The sequence below is a fragment of the Brachyhypopomus gauderio genome, chromosome 12, assembly GCF_052324685.1.
Source record: "Brachyhypopomus gauderio isolate BG-103 chromosome 12, BGAUD_0.2, whole genome shotgun sequence".
Taxonomy (NCBI): domain Eukaryota; kingdom Metazoa; phylum Chordata; class Actinopteri; order Gymnotiformes; family Hypopomidae; genus Brachyhypopomus; species Brachyhypopomus gauderio.
Genome location: NC_135222.1, coordinates 11,584,873 through 11,602,099, shown reverse-complemented (window position 1 = coordinate 11,602,099; position 17,227 = coordinate 11,584,873). Strand labels below are relative to the sequence as shown.

The 17,227-nt window shown below is 44.0% G+C and overlaps 1 protein-coding gene across 9 annotated transcripts in view; it reads left to right on the top strand.

Moving 5' to 3' along the window:
• nav2a (neuron navigator 2a) overlaps positions 1-17,227 on the top strand; it is a 163,536-nt gene that overhangs the window by 108,793 nt on the left and 37,516 nt on the right. For all 9 annotated transcript variants that reach the window (XM_077023141.1, XM_077023137.1, XM_077023138.1 and 6 more), the window contains 4 exons: positions 611-705; positions 2,394-2,502; positions 4,163-4,531; positions 11,712-11,834. In XM_077023141.1, coding sequence (XP_076879256.1) covers positions 611-705; positions 2,394-2,502; positions 4,163-4,531; positions 11,712-11,834 — 696 coding nt within the window. The remainder of the gene's footprint in view (positions 1-610; positions 706-2,393; positions 2,503-4,162; positions 4,532-11,711; positions 11,835-17,227) is intronic.

The following is a 17,227-nucleotide window of genomic DNA, read 5'->3' as shown; positions in this document are numbered from 1 at the left end:
CTCTGACCCCACTGTCACTATGAGGAGACGTTTAGACCTTGACGTTTAGACCAAGGTCCTCCTCCTTCCTTCTTAGCCCATATCGGAGCGAGGCTGTCATTTCCTTGCCAGATGTCTTTAGCCTCATTGTGCCCTTGAGTGTAGATGGCTGTTTTGGGTCTGCCACGGTATGAAGGCATTCAGCGATGTTCCCACCAACCACTTCAAGCTTTAAGGCCCATGCCTTCTTCAATAGACCTCATTTGGGCTTTTCTGTTTTTGTTTTGAATGTAGTCAAATTGAAATTTCCCACCTTGCACGGCCTCCTCAACAAACACTTTTTTATGTAGATGTCATATAGATGTTGTAAAAGCAGCCGTTAACATTCTTTATTAGGTTCTAATAGAAAATGAATGAAGTTATATTTATATAGCACTTTGGAAGGAACCCAACCTTACAAACATCTAGTCACATGGGAGCACACAGCTTTCAGCTCCATTACTGTCACAAAAAGAAAATGGGAGCACCCTAAAGCTGCCCATTAGTGTTGTCTCACTGGCAGCTTGTCTAGGTGAGATGGCGAGGTTTTATCGTTGAGATTTCAGCTGACACGCATACACCCTTTTATCAGATCCCAAACAGAAGGAGATGACAGCATCACCAGCGAAACAGTGTCTGGAAGCAGCTTCAACAAGACCAACCAGACATCTATTGAAGACTTGTCAGGTGTGTCCTCTACTGAGCTATTGATTAAATGTTTCTGAGGATGAATTGTATGTGGTCTGGAGTTGAGGATTACTTTCCTCTGAAAGGTCATATTGTATTTGTTTATTAAAATTCTGTGTGACCTGCTGAATTTTGAATCTGCAATCATTGTTTCCTTTTTGAGTATAAACCGGATTCCAAAAAAGTTGGGACACTAAACAAATTGTGAATAAAAACTGAATGCAATGATGTGGAGATGGCAAACGTCAATATTTTATTTGTAATTGAACATAGATGACAGATCAAAAGTTTAATCTGAGTAAATGTAACATTTTAAAGGAAAAATATGTTGATTCAAAATTTCACAGTGTCAACGAATACCAAAAAAGTTGGGACAAGTAGCAATAAGTGGCTGGAAAAATTAAATTGAGCATTTAACGAAGAGCTGGAAAAACTCTACTGGATGCTTGTGATCTCCGGGCCCTTAAACGTCACTGCACCTCAAACAGGAATGCCACTGTCAAGGAAATAACAGAATGGGCTCAGGAATACTTCCAGAAAACATTGTCAGTGAACACAATCCACCCTGCCATCCGCTGTTGCCAGCTGAAACTCTACAGTGCAAAGAGGAAGCCATTTCTAAGCAAGCTCCACAAGCTCAAACGTTTGCACTGGGCCAGAGATCATTTAAAATGGAGAGTGGCAAAATGGAAGACTGTCCTGTGGTCAGATGAGTCACAATTTGAAGTTTTTTATTGAACACTGGGACGCCATGTCATTTGGACCAGAGAGGACAAGGATAACCCAAGTTATCAACTCTCCGTTCAGAAGCCTGCATCACTGATGGTATGGGGTTGCATGAGTGCTTGTGGCATGGGCAGCTTGCATGTCTGAAAAGGCACCAATAATGCAGAGAACTATGTTCAGGGTCTATGAATGAATGAATGAACAACAAGATAATGTCAGATCCTAGGAGAAGGATCTGGGTACTGAAATGGCCAGCCTGCAGTCCAGATCTTTCACCTATAGAGAACATTTTGCGCATCATAAAGAGGAATGTGCGACAAAGAAGGCTCAAGACGATTGAACATTTAGAGGCCTGTATTTGACATGAATGGGAGAACATTCCTATTCCTAAACTTGAGAAACTGGTCTCCTCTGTCCCTAGATGTCTGTTGAGTGTTGTAAGAAGAAGGGGGGATGCCACACAGTGGTAAAAATGGCCTTGTCCCAACTTTTTTGTGATTTGTTAAGGCCATGAAATTTTGAAATGATACATTCTCTCAGTTTAAACTTTTGATCTGTGATTTGTGTTCTATTCTGAATAAAATATTAGATGTGCACCTCCACATCATTGCATTCAGTTTTTATTCACAAATTGTTTAGTGTCCAACCTTCTTTGGAATCCGGTTTGTATATTGTGATGTTCCTTATTTTTTTCTAAAAGACTCAGCTGAAGTTGGGGGCATGTGATGTCTAATATTAAATGATGCAAAAATTAGGTTTGAAATTGTCACATTATGTTCTATTAAGAAATTTGGAACTTTAGGTTTAGTAGAAAATCATATGCAAATCATACAAACATACAGAACTGGATGCTGAAAACAACATTATCACATTTAAGCAGAAGAATGTGTACAGCGAGGTGGTTTTAAATGTTGTAGCGTTTCAGTCATGGTTAGTAACACCAGTCTGCCCTGTTGTGCTAGGTGAAGATTCCGAGACCAGGAGACTAAGGACTGTTAAAAACATTGCAGACCTCCGGCAGAATCTAGAAGAAACCATGTCCAGTTTGCGAGGGACACAGATCACACACAGGTAACAGCATGCTGTGATATATTATATATATATATATAACCTTGAGGCATTTCAAAATCAAAAATCATTGATGTGAATAGAGTGCCTTCATGTGGTCAGAAGGTGTCATGACAATACAAAATCTATCTCAGAGGAAAAAGGAGTTTCACCTCAAGAATGTAAGTGTTGCATTCAGTTCTTCTCCAAAAACAGTGTGTTCACTGTAGAGATAAGTGCGGGGGTTTGAAAGAAAGATTCGAACACACATACACTCAACAGCCACTTTATTAGGTACCCCTGTCCAATTGCTCATTAACGCAAATGTCGAATCAGCCAATCACATGGCAGCAACTCAGTGCATTTAGGCATGTAGACATGACCAAGGCGATCTGCTTCAGTTCAAATCAGAATGGGGAAGAAAGGTGATTGAAGTGACTTTGAATGTGGCATAGTTGTTTGTGCCAGACGGGCAGGTCTGATTATTTCAGAAACTGCTGATCTACTGGGATTGTCACGCACAACCATCTCTAGGGTTTACAGAGAAAATGAGAATTTTTACAGAGAAAAGAGTCCAGTGAGCGGCATTTCTGTGGGCGCAAATACCTTGTTGATGCCACAGATCAGAAAATGGACAGAGGTTTGAGCTGATAGTTCAGCAACAGTAACTCAAATAAACAGTCGTTACAACCGAGGCATGCAGAAGAGCATCTCTGAACGCACAACACGTCGAACCTTGAGGCAGATGGGCTGCAGCAGCAGAAGACCACACCGGGTGCCACTCCTGTCAGTTAAGTACAGGAAACTGAGGCTACAGTTTGCATAGGCTCACCAAAATTGGACAATAGAAGATTGGAAAAATGTTGCCTGATTTGATGAGTCTGGAATCATCTCAGACTGGTTTCTTGAACACAATAATGAGTTCACTGTACTCGAATGGCATCCACAGTCAATATTGATCATGACAATATATACAAGACTCTCTGAGGAATGTTTCAGTACCTTGTTGAATCTATGGCATGAAGGATTAAGACAGTTCTGAGGGCAAAAGGGCGTCCATACATTTAATTTTTTAAAATAAAGCAAGCACATGTTTACTGTAATTATTGACTAAACGAAGCAAAGAATAGCTTGTTAAGTAAGCAAGATTTCAAAAAATGTTGGGGGGATCAGCCATTTCAGAAAATGTTGGGGCCATGTGAGGCAGTAGCTGTTGTAGTGCCGCTTGTTGTCTAATCCTTGTTAGGTGTCTTCCTGCTGATCTCTATGCCATCTTAACTACTTTGATAATGTCTCTTTTCCTCTCATTGTTTCCTTCACTTTATCCTGTAGCTGCTTTTAATGTGTGTCTCACTGTCCTAGTGTTCTGCAGCTATGGCTCCTGTGGATTCTCTTACTTTGTATATACTGTTTGACTTAATCACTTGACCCAGAATTCCTGTTTGTTCCCTCTGTGCACGAAGTCCATTTTAGGGCAAAGGCAAATGATTTGCAGTTTTAAAGGACCCAGCTCTTGGTGGAGTCTTATTCCGTTTTCCTCATGCTATCATTGTGAAAACCCATAAAGAACACCAACAGGGATCGTTTAGTACAGTTTTCAGAGGCATCTGAATAAATAAAAGAACGATTAGAAGCAACAGGTTTGCGTGGACGTCTCTCATTGCCTTTTTGATTCTCTTATCAGCACGCTGGAAACCACCTTTGACAGCAGCGTCACCACCGAAGCGAACAGCCGAAGCCTGCTGAGTCTGTCCTCTCGCCCGGCACCGCTCTCCTGGACCAGCCGGGTCGGCCAGTCCAGCCCGCGGCTGCAGGCGGGGGATGCGCCCTCGCTGGGAAACGGCTACCAGTCGCGGGGCGGAGGTTCTACGCCTGGGCCGGGTCGCTACCTGTACGCAGCACCCCTACGCAGACAGCTGGCTGCACGCGGCAGTGCCCTCTGTGGGCTGGAGTTGGGAGAGCGAGGAGAGGACCTCGAGGTGGATGTTAGCGGTTACGTTAGCGATGGAGATGTGCTTGCCAAGAACGCTCGTGCTGATGACCTCGGCAGTGGGTGAGCAATACCTTTAAGGGCCGATTTATTCTTTGTATTTTTCATTGCTGAAATTCTGTTTCAAATGTATATTTGTGTGTTAGAGGATCATTAACTGCTTTACAATATCCATATCAATTCCATTTCATAAACATTCCATTCACTTTGATAGCTCTGTCAGTGATGGTTATGGCACAAGAGGGCGCCAGTGTATCATGTTTTTAGTGTTTAACTCAAGACAGCCAGATGCTGTTGCCAGGGGGACTCAGACTCTACATCACTCATTTGGCAATGCTGAACTCAGTAACCTCAGAAGGCCTGTAGAGTAGTGCACCTGATAACCTGTAGATTTCCTATTAATCTCCTGTTCCATGTTTGAACAAGCCTGCTGCATACTTTGGCTGTGGTACACTGTAACTGAAACCCTTTCTATTATAATGACTCCCATTCATTCATTTTCTTTTTGGGATTCAATACCAGAAAATGCATGAGTGGGAGTTGAGTTACCCGCCTGCAGAGAGGGGAGGGGAGGCTGTCCACCCTCTTACGTCTAGTTGAAATGATCTGTCTATAATGACACCTGGACTTTCCCCATCACTCTTATGGTATTCTAACTTTTCTAGTTTGGTCCAGCAGAATTGCACCATTGCATATGGTGAAGACCTTATTGATGTAGCAATGGTTAATATAAAAACTTCTGTAACTACTGTACTCTACTACTTTAGAAGAACTCAATATTCAACTAATATCTAGACCCAACTAAATAATGGTTTTTCATTTTTATTCATAATGTTCCTGTGATGCGGTTTTAAGTGTTTTTAAAGGCTGTAGGTTACTACAGACCTCCAGCCTCCCACTATCCCAGCCGTCTTGTTGTGGCAGTACTCTCTGTCCCTCTTGATTTCTTGGGCGACACCCTAGTGAACCTGCTGCTCTGCTGCCAGTCCGCTCTACCATAGCACCATCATCCTACAACTAGTGATCTGCAGCGTAGGACAGGGCCCCCACCCCCCAGCCCTCTCTCCTACCATCTTCTCTCTCTTACCATCTTCTCCTCTCTCCTACCATCTTCTCTCTCTTACCATCTTCTCCTCTCCTACCATCTTCTCCTCTCCTACCATCTTCTCCTCTCTCTTACCATCTTCTCCTCTCTCCTACCATCTTCTCCTCTCTCCTACCATCTTCTCTCTCCTACCATCTTCTCTCTCTTACCATCTTCTCCTCTCTCCTACCATCTTCTCCTCTCTCCTACCATCTTCTCTCTCCTACCATCTTCTCCTCTCTCCTACCATCTTCTCTCTCCTACCATCTTCTCTCTCCTACCATCTTCTCTCTCTTACCATCTTCTCCTCTCTCCTACCATCTTCTCCTCTCTCCTACCATCTTCTCTCTCCTACCATCTTCTCTCTCCTACCATCTTCTCCTCTCTCCTACCATCTTCTCTCTCCTACCATCTCTCTCCTACCATCTTCTCCTCTCTCCTACATCTTCTCTCTCCTACCATCTTCTCCTCTCTCCTACCATCTTCTCTCTCTTACCATCTTCTCTCTCCTACCATCTTCTCCTCTCTCCTACCATCTTCTCTCTCCTACCATCTTCTCTCTCCTACCATCTTCTCTTCTCTCCTACCATCTTCTCTCTCTTACCATCTTCTCTCCTACCATCTTCTCTTCTCTCCTACCATCTTCTCCTCTCTCTTACCATCTTCTCTCTCTTACCATCTTCTCCTCTCTCCTACCATCTTCTCTCTCCTACCATCTTCTCCTCTCTCTTACCATCTTCTCTCTCCTACCATCTTCTCCTCTCTCTTACCATCTTCTCTCTCCTACCATCTTCTCCTCTCTTACCATCTTCTCTCTCCTACCATCTCCTCTCTCCTACCATCTTCTCCTCTCTCCTACCATCTTCTCTCTCCTACCATCTTTTCCTCTCTCTTACCATCTTCTCTCTCCTACCATCTTCTCTTCTCTCCTACCATCTTCTCCTCTCTCTTACCATCTTCTCTCTCCTACCATCTTCTCCTCTCTCCTACCATCTTCTCTCTCCTACCATCTTCTCCTCTCTCCTACCATCTTCTCCTCTCTCCTACCATCTTCTCTCTCCTACCATCTTCTCCTCTCTCCTACCATCTTCTCTCTCCTACCATCTTCTCTCTCCTACCATCTTCTCTCTCTTACCATTTCTTGGGCGACACCCTAGTGAACCTGCTGCTCTGCTGCCAGTCCGCTCTACCATAGCACCATCATCCTACAACTAGTGATCTGCAGCGTAGGACAGGGCCCCCACCCCCCAGCCCTCTCTCCTACCATCTTCTCTCTCTTACCATCTTCTCCTCTCTCCTACCATCTTCTCTCTCTTACCATCTTCTCCTCTCCTACCATCTTCTCCTCTCCTACCATCTTCTCCTCTCTCTTACCATCTTCTCCTCTCTCTTACCATCTTCTCCTCTCTCCTACCATCTTCTCCTCTCTCCTACCATCTTCTCTCTCCTACCATCTTCTCTCTCTTACCATCTTCTCCTCTCTCCTACCATCTTCTCCTCTCTCCTACCATCTTCTCTCTCCTACCATCTTCTCTCTCCTACCATCTTCTCTCTCTTACCATCTTCTCTCTCTTACCATCTTCTCCTCTCTCCTACCATCTTCTCCTCTCTCCTACCATCTTCTCCTCTCTCCTACCATCTTCTCCTCTCTCCTACCATCTTCTCTCTCCTACCATCTTCTCTCTCCTACCATCTTCTCCTCTCTCCTACCATCTTCTCTCTCCTACCATCTCTCTCCTACCATCTTCTCCTCTCTCCTACATCTTCTCTCTCCTACCATCTTCTCCTCTCTCCTACCATCTTCTCTCTCTTACCATCTTCTCCTCTCTCCTACCATCTTCTCTCTCCTACCATCTTCTCCTCTCTCCTACCATCTTCTCTCTCCTACCATCTTCTCCTCTCTCCTACCATCTTCTCTCTCCTACCATCTTCTCTTCTCTCCTACCATCTTCTCTCTCCTACCATCTTCTCCTCTCTCTTACCATCTTCTCTCCTACCATCTTCTCTTCTCTCCTACCATCTTCTCCTCTCTCTTACCATCTTCTCTCTCTTACCATCTTCTCCTCTCTCCTACCATCTTCTCTCTCCTACCATCTTCTCTCTCCTACCATCTTCTCCTCTCTCTTACCATCTTCTCTCTCCTACCATCTTCTCCTCTCTCTTACCATCTTCTCTCTCCTACCATCTTCTCCTCTCTTACCATCTTCTCTCTCCTACCATCTCCTCTCTCCTACCATCTTCTCCTCTCTCCTACCATCTTCTCTCTCCTACCATCTTCTCCTCTCTCTTACCATCTCCTCTCTCCTACCATCTCCTCTCTCCTACCATCTTCTCTCTCCTACCATCTTTTCCTCTCTCTTACCATCTTCTCTCTCCTACCATCTTCTCTTCTCTCCTACCATCTTCTCCTCTCTCTTACCATCTTCTCTCTCCTACCATCTTCTCCTCTCTCCTACCATCTTCTCTCTCCTACCATCTTCTCTCTCCTACCATCTTCTCCTCTCTCCTACCATCTTCTCCTCTCTCCTACCATCTTCTCTCTCCTACCATCTTCTCCTCTCTCTTACCATCTTCTCCTCTCTCTTACCATCTTCTCTCTCCTACCATGTTCTCCTCTCTCCTGCCCTCTTCTCCTCTCTCTTACCATCTTCTCCTCTCTCTTACCATCTTCTCTCTCCTACCATCTTCTCCTCTCTCCTGCCCTCTTCTCCTCTCTCTTACCATCTTCTCCTCTCTCCTACCATCTTCTCCTCTCTCTTACATCTTCTCCTCTCTCCTACCATCTTCTCCTTCCTGCCCTCTTCTCCTCTCTCCTGCCCTCTCCCTGTATCTTCCCCTCTTTTCCTCTCTCATCCCCTCTTTCCCCCTCTTCTCACTCCACTCCTCTCCTTAGATGCCATTGTTCTGTGAATAACTATTGTAGCAGTACGCAGTAAACTGACTCCTGCCTGTCCAGTCATAACAGTTTAGGTTCAGAATGGATGTGATGATGCATATTTCATTAATAAATTATGTAGCGTACAATGGCCATGTTCTCCCACACGTGTTTTTAGCTTGCCTCATTTAGTATGCAGCTGTGATTTCACCTGTGGGCTTCAGGAAGCTTGTTTGGGTGCGAGTTTTGCATGGCTGTTAACAGCCACCCTTAGTCTCATAATGTCATGGGAAAAGTTCATTCTGTTTTTATTTTTTATTTTTTTACTCTATTTACAATTTGCTGTGACTGGACATTAGGTGGAGTAGTTTATCATTCTCTAGAATGCACATGGCTAAAGGACATGAACTATTCCAGACTGGCAGCTCTGAGGGTGGGACTGAGACTGTGGGGGTGGGACTGTGAGGGTGGGACTGGTGGGACTGTGAGGGTAAAACTGGTGGGACTGGTTTCAACATCAGCACAGTCAAGGTGGAGTGACATGATTACTGAGTTTCTTTAGGGGGGCCAGAGTGTCTAACCTCATAATTCTAATGACCTCTAAGCAGATTTATGAATCGGTGTGTGTGTGTGTGTGTGTGTGTGTGTGCGCGCGTGCATGTGCGTCTGTGTGTGTGTGTGTGTGTGTATGTGTTGTTACGGTAAGTAGTTCCAGTCTGAAGGTGTAGCCATGAGGCACCCCAGGCAGTGTTCTACAACCTGAGTGCCTTGCTTACCCCCCCCCCCCCCCATATCAGGCTACAGTTTCCATTGCTTTCTTTCTCTCTTCTTTTTTCTTATTTCTTTTTTCACACACTGCATTCTTTTCATTTGATTAAAACTTTGCATGTAGTTGCATGCAGCTTCTTCCACGTGTCATTTGTTTTATATATGTGTATTCTACTTCTGTCCTTTGTTCTGTTAACTGTCAAATGCAGTTACCCCTATCTCCCATTCTGTCTCTCTTCTCTCCTCTCTCTCTCTCTCTCTCTCTCTCTCTCTCTAACTATCTATCTATCTATCTTGCTCTCCATTTCGTGATTTCTTCTGCAGTCTCTTTGACCACCCCCATATACACGTGCACATAAAATTCACATGCGTACACACACACAGCCACACACACAACCCCCCACCCAGAGTGCAGGCCAGGGCAGAGGAGCAGGGGAGCCCCAGGCTGTGTGTGTGTGTGTGTGTGTGTGTGTGTGTGTGTGTGTGTGTGTGTGTGTGTGTGTGTGTGTGTGTGTGTGTGTGTGTGTTTAGGGGGTGTAAGGGCTATAGATCCCCCCTCTATAACCTCCTCCTTTTGCAGTAGGCTATCCAGCACACCGGCACATACCTCTTAGACTCGGATCACTTCAGCTCTGCTGCATACATGAATGCATGCACAATATTTTTACGCATGCGTGCACACACACACACACACACACACACACACACACACACACACACACACACCTGCATCATGCTCTATCAGTAACAGTAACTCGGTCAGGATAATGTTAGAAGCTGCTCAGTTTCTGGGATCTGATTCTCCTAACGTGGATTTGTGTGAATTCCGCCTGCAGAATTTGCATTGGTTTGATGTGTAATACTGGCAGGTATGTCCATTAAGCTTTTATTTCAGCAGTTTTTTGATAGTAATGAGTAAATTGTTTGTTTTAGTTTCTTTTCCTATACAATATATTTTCCTTTCTGATGTGAGGTGTCCTTTAACATTAATGTTGTTTTTGGTTTAAATGACTGGAAAAACTTTTTTTTGAACATTGGTAAAATTGTTCTTTCATATTTTCCGTTTATTGGTAGTTCTCCACTTCATACCTTTAATGTAAACTTTTCCATATGATCATCTGATGTTTTTGCCTGCGTTCTCTGCCCATAATGTGCTTTGACTTTTACACTGTGAGAGATTTCCCCACTCTCAGAGCTGCTTGGAACAGCATTACAGGAGTGCAGTACACTGCCTACCAGGTACACACACACCCCCCACTGTGTGAGAACAGAAGTACTCTGGTACGGGGGATTGTGTGTGTAAACCAGACAAGAGGTCAGTTCTGTTCAGGTGATGATGTGCGCTCAGCATAGCAGGTCTGATGAGGGAACCGTGGGAGGGGACTGGCTGGCGGAATCTACAGCCAGGCCAAACATTAGTGAGAGTATCAGATGTTGCTTTAGCCTGTGTGAGTGTTTCTTCTGCTCAGAGGAGTAGAGCTGATGGGCCAATAAGAACTCCAGTAGGTTCCACAGGCACGGCAGCCACTATGAAAGCCACTCCTTTCACTATGAAAGGAGAATACAATTGTATTTGTGTATGCATGTCGTGTGTATTTAAGTATGTGTGTGTGTATGTCGGGGGGTGGGGGGTGGATAAAGTGGACATTAGTTCAGCAGAGCTTATACAGCCATGATTAATGTGCAGCCTGTCAAAAAAAAGATGGATCTTTTTTCTGGCTCTATTAAAAAAACACAGGAGGAGCATGAATCAGTGTCCCCACTAACCCCATTACACACACACACACACACACACACACACTCATTTATAGTGATCATTTAAAGCTGTTGAGAGTGTGGTTAGAGAAGCTTTATAGCGTGTATTGAGTTTAGGCAGAGTTGGCTGCTGCACCTCCACCAGCTGTTTACTGCCTGCTGTCACCCCACGCACGCTTCCCCTGCTCCTGGCCCAGAGTGCCGTGTCAAAGAGCAAAAGGCCAGAGAGTCATCATCCAGTGATGAGCTGCTGCTGATCACTCTAACCCTAACTAACCCTAACACTCGTCTCCATTAATGTAAATGTGTGCAGCCTTACTGATCTATTACAGCGAGCAATGCACATGGCCATAGCAGACAGGCAGGACTGCGGGTACACTGTGTAACCCTAAGCATAACCCTAACACTGGGTAACCCCAGCCCTAACCCTAACTGTAACCCTAACACTAATACTCTGAGGGAGGCACTCGCCTGTATTGGAGGTGTTTAGGAGAACGTGACCCATGGGACTCACAGTACATTTTCTCTGTCAGTCTTCTGTATGTGCTTTTTGAAAGTATTATAGAATAACACAAGAAATTTGACATATTAAACAAAAAATTAAGATGAAACTCCACTACGCATCTTAATTAAACACTAAAGTAACACGAAAGGACATTTGTTACAAAGAGACAATGTTGTGTGTATGACTGTGCATCTGTCTGTGTATCACCCAACATTGCCTGTCTGTCACTCATTCTCTCTTCCTGTCTTTCTCTTAGCTACATGACGGATGGTGGTCTGAGTCTGTACACGCGGCGGCTAAACCGTCTGCCCGATGGCATGGCAGTGGTGCGTGAGACACTGCAGCGCAATGCTTCTTCAGGACAGGGTGACGCTGACAGGTAATCCACACCCACTCCCCCCGCCCACACACACACACACACACACACACACACACACACACACACACACACACCCACGGCCAACCACCATGGCAGTGGAGCTCCACCTCCATTTAGTGGAGTACAATTTAGTATAATAAAACTGTGTGTGTTTACCTGTGTTGAGCGGGGCTCTAGCAGCACTAGTATAGGCTGTGTCGGTCTCCCCTGTGTGAGGCTGGCTGTTAGCACTCGTAGCATAAGCAAAAATGGATTATGAAGGAAAAGCCTGAACCCTACGTGTTCAAATAAGCATGTGTTCAAAACCCATCATTGTCCTGCTGGACGGGTGGGCCTGCTGGACGGGTGGGCCTGCGCCCTGCGCTGGGAAGTCTGATGCCGTCTGTTCCTTTGGCGCCACTGGGGCCTTTGTGTCCATGGCGATCACCTGCTCCAGCACTCCAATTGCTATGCAGGTCTTGGTCACAGATGAAAGGATTTTTATATACATGGTTTATATACAATTTTTTTTTTTTTTGCATTGAAAAATAAGCAATCACAGTTATACTGTAAATTGAGAAAATATAGGGAATCTAAAAAGAAGATGAACATGACAAATGATTTGAGCATATAGTACACACACACACACACACACACACACACACACACACACACACACAGGCCTGAAGAGGAGCCCCTCTTTTCACTCTGTGTGGTCAGATTTAATCAGCGATCTCATTTGCATGAAGTGGAGTGGTAAGTTGGCAGGAGTCCAGGCTGGAGTCTTCTGCATTAAGACTCGCAAGCACGTCTTACTTGAACGGCTAATGAGCCAGGCTCACCATTGCACAGCAGTTTGTGCTGAAAGATGCACAAGGCAATGCTTTGGTACAGTGGTGTGTAATGACTGAGTCAAGCACGTTTTTGTCTCACTGGTAATCTCTCACTGCATTTCTCCATTATGTAAGCATCATGTTTGATGTACTGATGCAAATGCAACCTGCCACTTTAACCATCTAGTCTATCCAACCGCTTTAACATTATCATTTCTCTTTTTCATCCTTTTGGTTGGTCTTTGTATCTGATGTTTCACCTGACCTGGGGTCTGCACTTGGGTGGTCATCACCTTGTCAAAGTCAAATTTATATATATAGCGCATTTTACAACACGTTGTCACAAAGCAGCTTTACAAACACATGGGTCCAGACCCCTAATGAGCAAACCAGGGGCAACAGTGGCAAGGAAAAACTCCCTAGGCACGGATTAGGAAGGAACCTTGGGAGGACCAAGACTCAGAACCCATCCTCCATTGGGCGACCCAGCTAGAGGAAGTCCATATTTCTAGTTCTATTTCTAGGCCAAGCAGTCACAGTTCCTCCAATGTGGAAGTTGAGCTTCAGGTAGGAGTCGCATCAGTGCGTCCGCTGATCGCATTGGCACATCCATCTACGACATCCACATCCACTGGTAACTTAGACCATCTTCTAGGTGTCGGTATCGGATCGGCAGGCGCGAGAAAATGCTGATCCAGTTTTTTTTTTTTTTTTTTAAGTCCGACCTGGGTTTTCCAGCACTCCCATTTAGATAATTCATTCCAGTTTTTGCTGTGTTTTCGCCAGCGAGAGTAAAATCCGGCATAGCATCTCCCCAATTTAGCTCAGTGGCATCTCCTAACCATTAAGATGGTCATGTAAATGTGAAGTAAATGTCAGTTGTGTGGGATTATTTTACCTTAAAGCACGACAAAGACCTCTAAAGAGGTAGAGTGCAACATATGCCACAGTAAAGTCAAGCGTGGTGTTAAAGCTGTAAGAACTTTTAATACAACCAATCTAATCAAACATTTAGCGAACCACCATAAACATGAAGAGCTTCTAAAGAAAACCGAAGACAAAAAGAAAGGTCCTACACAACTAACACTGGCAGAAACGTTTGCGAAGCAAATAAAATTTACAAAATTATTTGCACTTATGGCTGTTTAAGCCTTGGTTTACTGATGCCATTTCTGTTTATTATTTTGTCTATTTTGAGTTTATTAATTGCTAAATAAACAGGTCAGTTTCTCCTTACCAACCATTGTGTATTATTCAAACACACCTAATTCAGCTGGCTACTTAGCAAGAGTAAAACGCTTTTCAACAGTTTGACAACAAAGTAAGTTGGCTAATTAACTTTAAACTTGACTACTTCTTCTTCTCCTTTACTAGTTACTACTTCTATGCAATAGTTACTACTTCTATGTGCAATATCACCATACATAAGATTATTATATTTACATATACTTTTGTAACCAGTATACATATATTTTTTGTTTAGTTTTTAAATTATTATCTACCTTATATATTGTCTTTATAGTTCCTCTCTCTGTCCCTTCCTCTCTGCTGCTGTAATATTGCATAACCCATTGCGGGATCAATAAAGGATTATCTTATCTTACGGATAGGCCGGTATCTGTATCGGCCAATATCGGCAATGATGGCTAAGTTACCTTGAGAAAGTAATGCGATTACTGATTACTCATTACTCCTTTTAAAAGTAACTTAGTTACATTACATATTACTTGATTTTAAAAGTAACTACGTTAGATTACAAGTTACTTTAGTAGTTACATTCAGCAGCAAAATAAAATTTTCCAATACTCACTTTATTGGAAGTGCATTTTTAACAGTAACAATGTATTGAAGCAGGTTCGGTAACCGAGGCAGAAACTGCTTAATCCAAAAATCCCGAGGAGGGAAACTTTATTAATAACGCAACCCTGCACGGACGTAATTTTGGGGGGGGACGGGGGGGACATGTCCCCCCCACTTTTTCAAAAGCCGGTTTTGGTCCCCCCCAGTTTTTACGGTTAAAACTATTTAAATAGCGACGAATCCATGTCCCCCCCACTTTTGAAATCAAAATTACGTCCATGCAACCCTGGCGCGCACAGTCGCCCCCCCAGTGTCACTTAAAGGGCAAGACTCTCCTGACATTACGTTTGTGTAGCTGCGTGGTATTATTTGTAAATTTATTTGTAAACGTAATACAAGCGAACTGGGGTGGGTTTCCCGAAACGTTCGTAGCGCCAAGTACTTCGTAACCTCGTATGAAACGTACGAGGTTAAGAAGTACTTAGCGCTACGAACGTTTCGGGAAACCCACCCCTGTTCAGTCAGACAGCTTGTGAAACGAAATACCATTACAATTTTAAGCATTTTAAAGTAGGCGACGTTAGTCAAAATTCCAGCACTTTTCAAACGTGGAACACAGTGCAACATTAAAATTCTTCAGGTAAATGTTCCTTCCCCTGTTTTTGAGGGGTGTTTCTTTATACTACCACACATCGTTACGGGAGGACACTGCAAAAAATTACTTGTAAAACGCGCTCGCGCTCTCACAGGGTCACGCGCAGCGTGCGGAGTCGAGCGCTACGGTCAGACACAAAAGTAGAACTGAGCCAAGAAGAAAGATAAAATATATATTTTTACTAGGGAAAATAAAAATAGTAACGCACAGTTATTTGGATAAGTAACTTTAATCTGATTACTGGACTGGAAATAGTAGCGCGTTATATTACTCGTTACCGAAAAAAGTGGTAAGATTAGAGTAACTGACATCACTGAATATCGGTATCGAATTGGAAGTGCAAATAAATATTGGTATCGGATCGGAAGTTCAAAAAGCTGGATCGGGACATCCCTAGTCTTGGTAGAAGCATGTAAGCACTATACATAATACTAGTACTCTGGCTGCAGTATTCGGTACAAGTTGGAGTTTCTTTAGGGACTGTTTAGAGCATCTAATGAAAAAATCCAATCAGTAGTCCAATCTTGATGAAACCAAAGCGTGGACCAGTTTCTCTGCGTCTGATAACAAAAATAAATGTCTCAGCTTGGCAATATTGCATAAATGGACCACTGTCCTGGGGTCTCATTTGGGTAGTCAACACCTTTCCAGGAGGTCTACACTAGGCTGGTCATCACCATGTCTTGGGGTCTGTATTAGCGAAGTAGTAACCCTGTCATGGGGTCTGCACTAAGGTGATAGGGTGTTTTATGTTTCTTTTTCGTTTTTTAAAATCATCTATCTGATATTTGGTTGGTTTTGGAGAAAGCTGTAAAAGAGAGAAGAGTGGGAGGGACGTGTCTGTTCTGATCACCACCTGGAGTGCTCACATGTGTTTGCAGCATAGTCTCACATACACACACACACTCCCTGAAGCCGTACAGCTACCTGGCCTGTCGGGGCTTGTCTCTTCATCTCCGCCCCCTCTGCTGTCTCAGTACACACTCTTGTCTTCCTTTTGCTTTGTTTCTCTCTATTAATTTTTCTGTGTTGCCTTCGAACTTTTATCACTGCATGTTTCCACAGGATTCTCTTCTTAACCCCCAGGCTACAGTATACGGATATCAGTCACTCTCTCTCCTCTGCTTTTATGTCCTCTCTCTCACTCACTCTCTTTTTGCCCTTTCTCTTTCTTTGTTTTTATATTTACTGATTTCCAAATGCTGTTTCCTCTTTTTCTGAATGTACACCCTCCTCAGAACACACACTCCTACTCTCACCCAGTCAGTAACTGAAAATTCCTTTTTTAAGGTCAGCTGGACACGCACACAAACACAGGTGTCTCCCCGGTTGTTAATACAATTCTGTCCAGTTAGTTCAGGACAGTGCCTCCTCCGTTCTGTCTGCATTCCAAGATGGTTCTCATATGAGCCTCTGTAACAAGATCTGCCGTGGCCTCCTGTAAGTTATGGTCTCCTGTATGTTGGTGATGAGTTTCAGAGTTGGGATACAACTACAAAATGGTGGGTTTCCATTTTTTTACTTGATTTTAGGCTAATAGAAGGCCAGTGCCTATTGCTTTGTGTCTCTGTATTGTCAATCCATGTAGATGCGTGTTTATGTATCATCATCAATTGATTAGAACAGTTTCCCTTTATTTACCTCATGCTTTCAGCAGGAACCCCCCCCCCCCCCCCCCCCACACACACACACACACACACACACACACACACATACACACACAGCTGATCAGTCTCAGGATAAGACAGTGGTATGCAGATCCAGGAGGAAAACAAGAGAATTTAATCAGTGGCGATAGCATTTTTCTCCCTACAATTGAGTCCCTGCTGCTTCATCTCAGCAGGGTGGGAGGGAGGGGGAGATGATGGAGGGAGAGGAAGGAAGGGGGAGGTTGTCTACCCCGGGCAGGTTGTGGGAATGTTGCCACTCAAACATGTGTGATTGTAAGAGTTTCTAAGGTCACAGCATACAGACTAGACATCAGACGGACATGTGACCTGGCAGCTTGTGTCGCTCCACATCACAGTCTGGAACCTGCATGGAACTCAGGTCTACATAGCTGTCATCAGCACCGTCGAGGAGATGTGGTTGATCTCGCCCCTACTATAGGGTCATGTAAAGCCAAG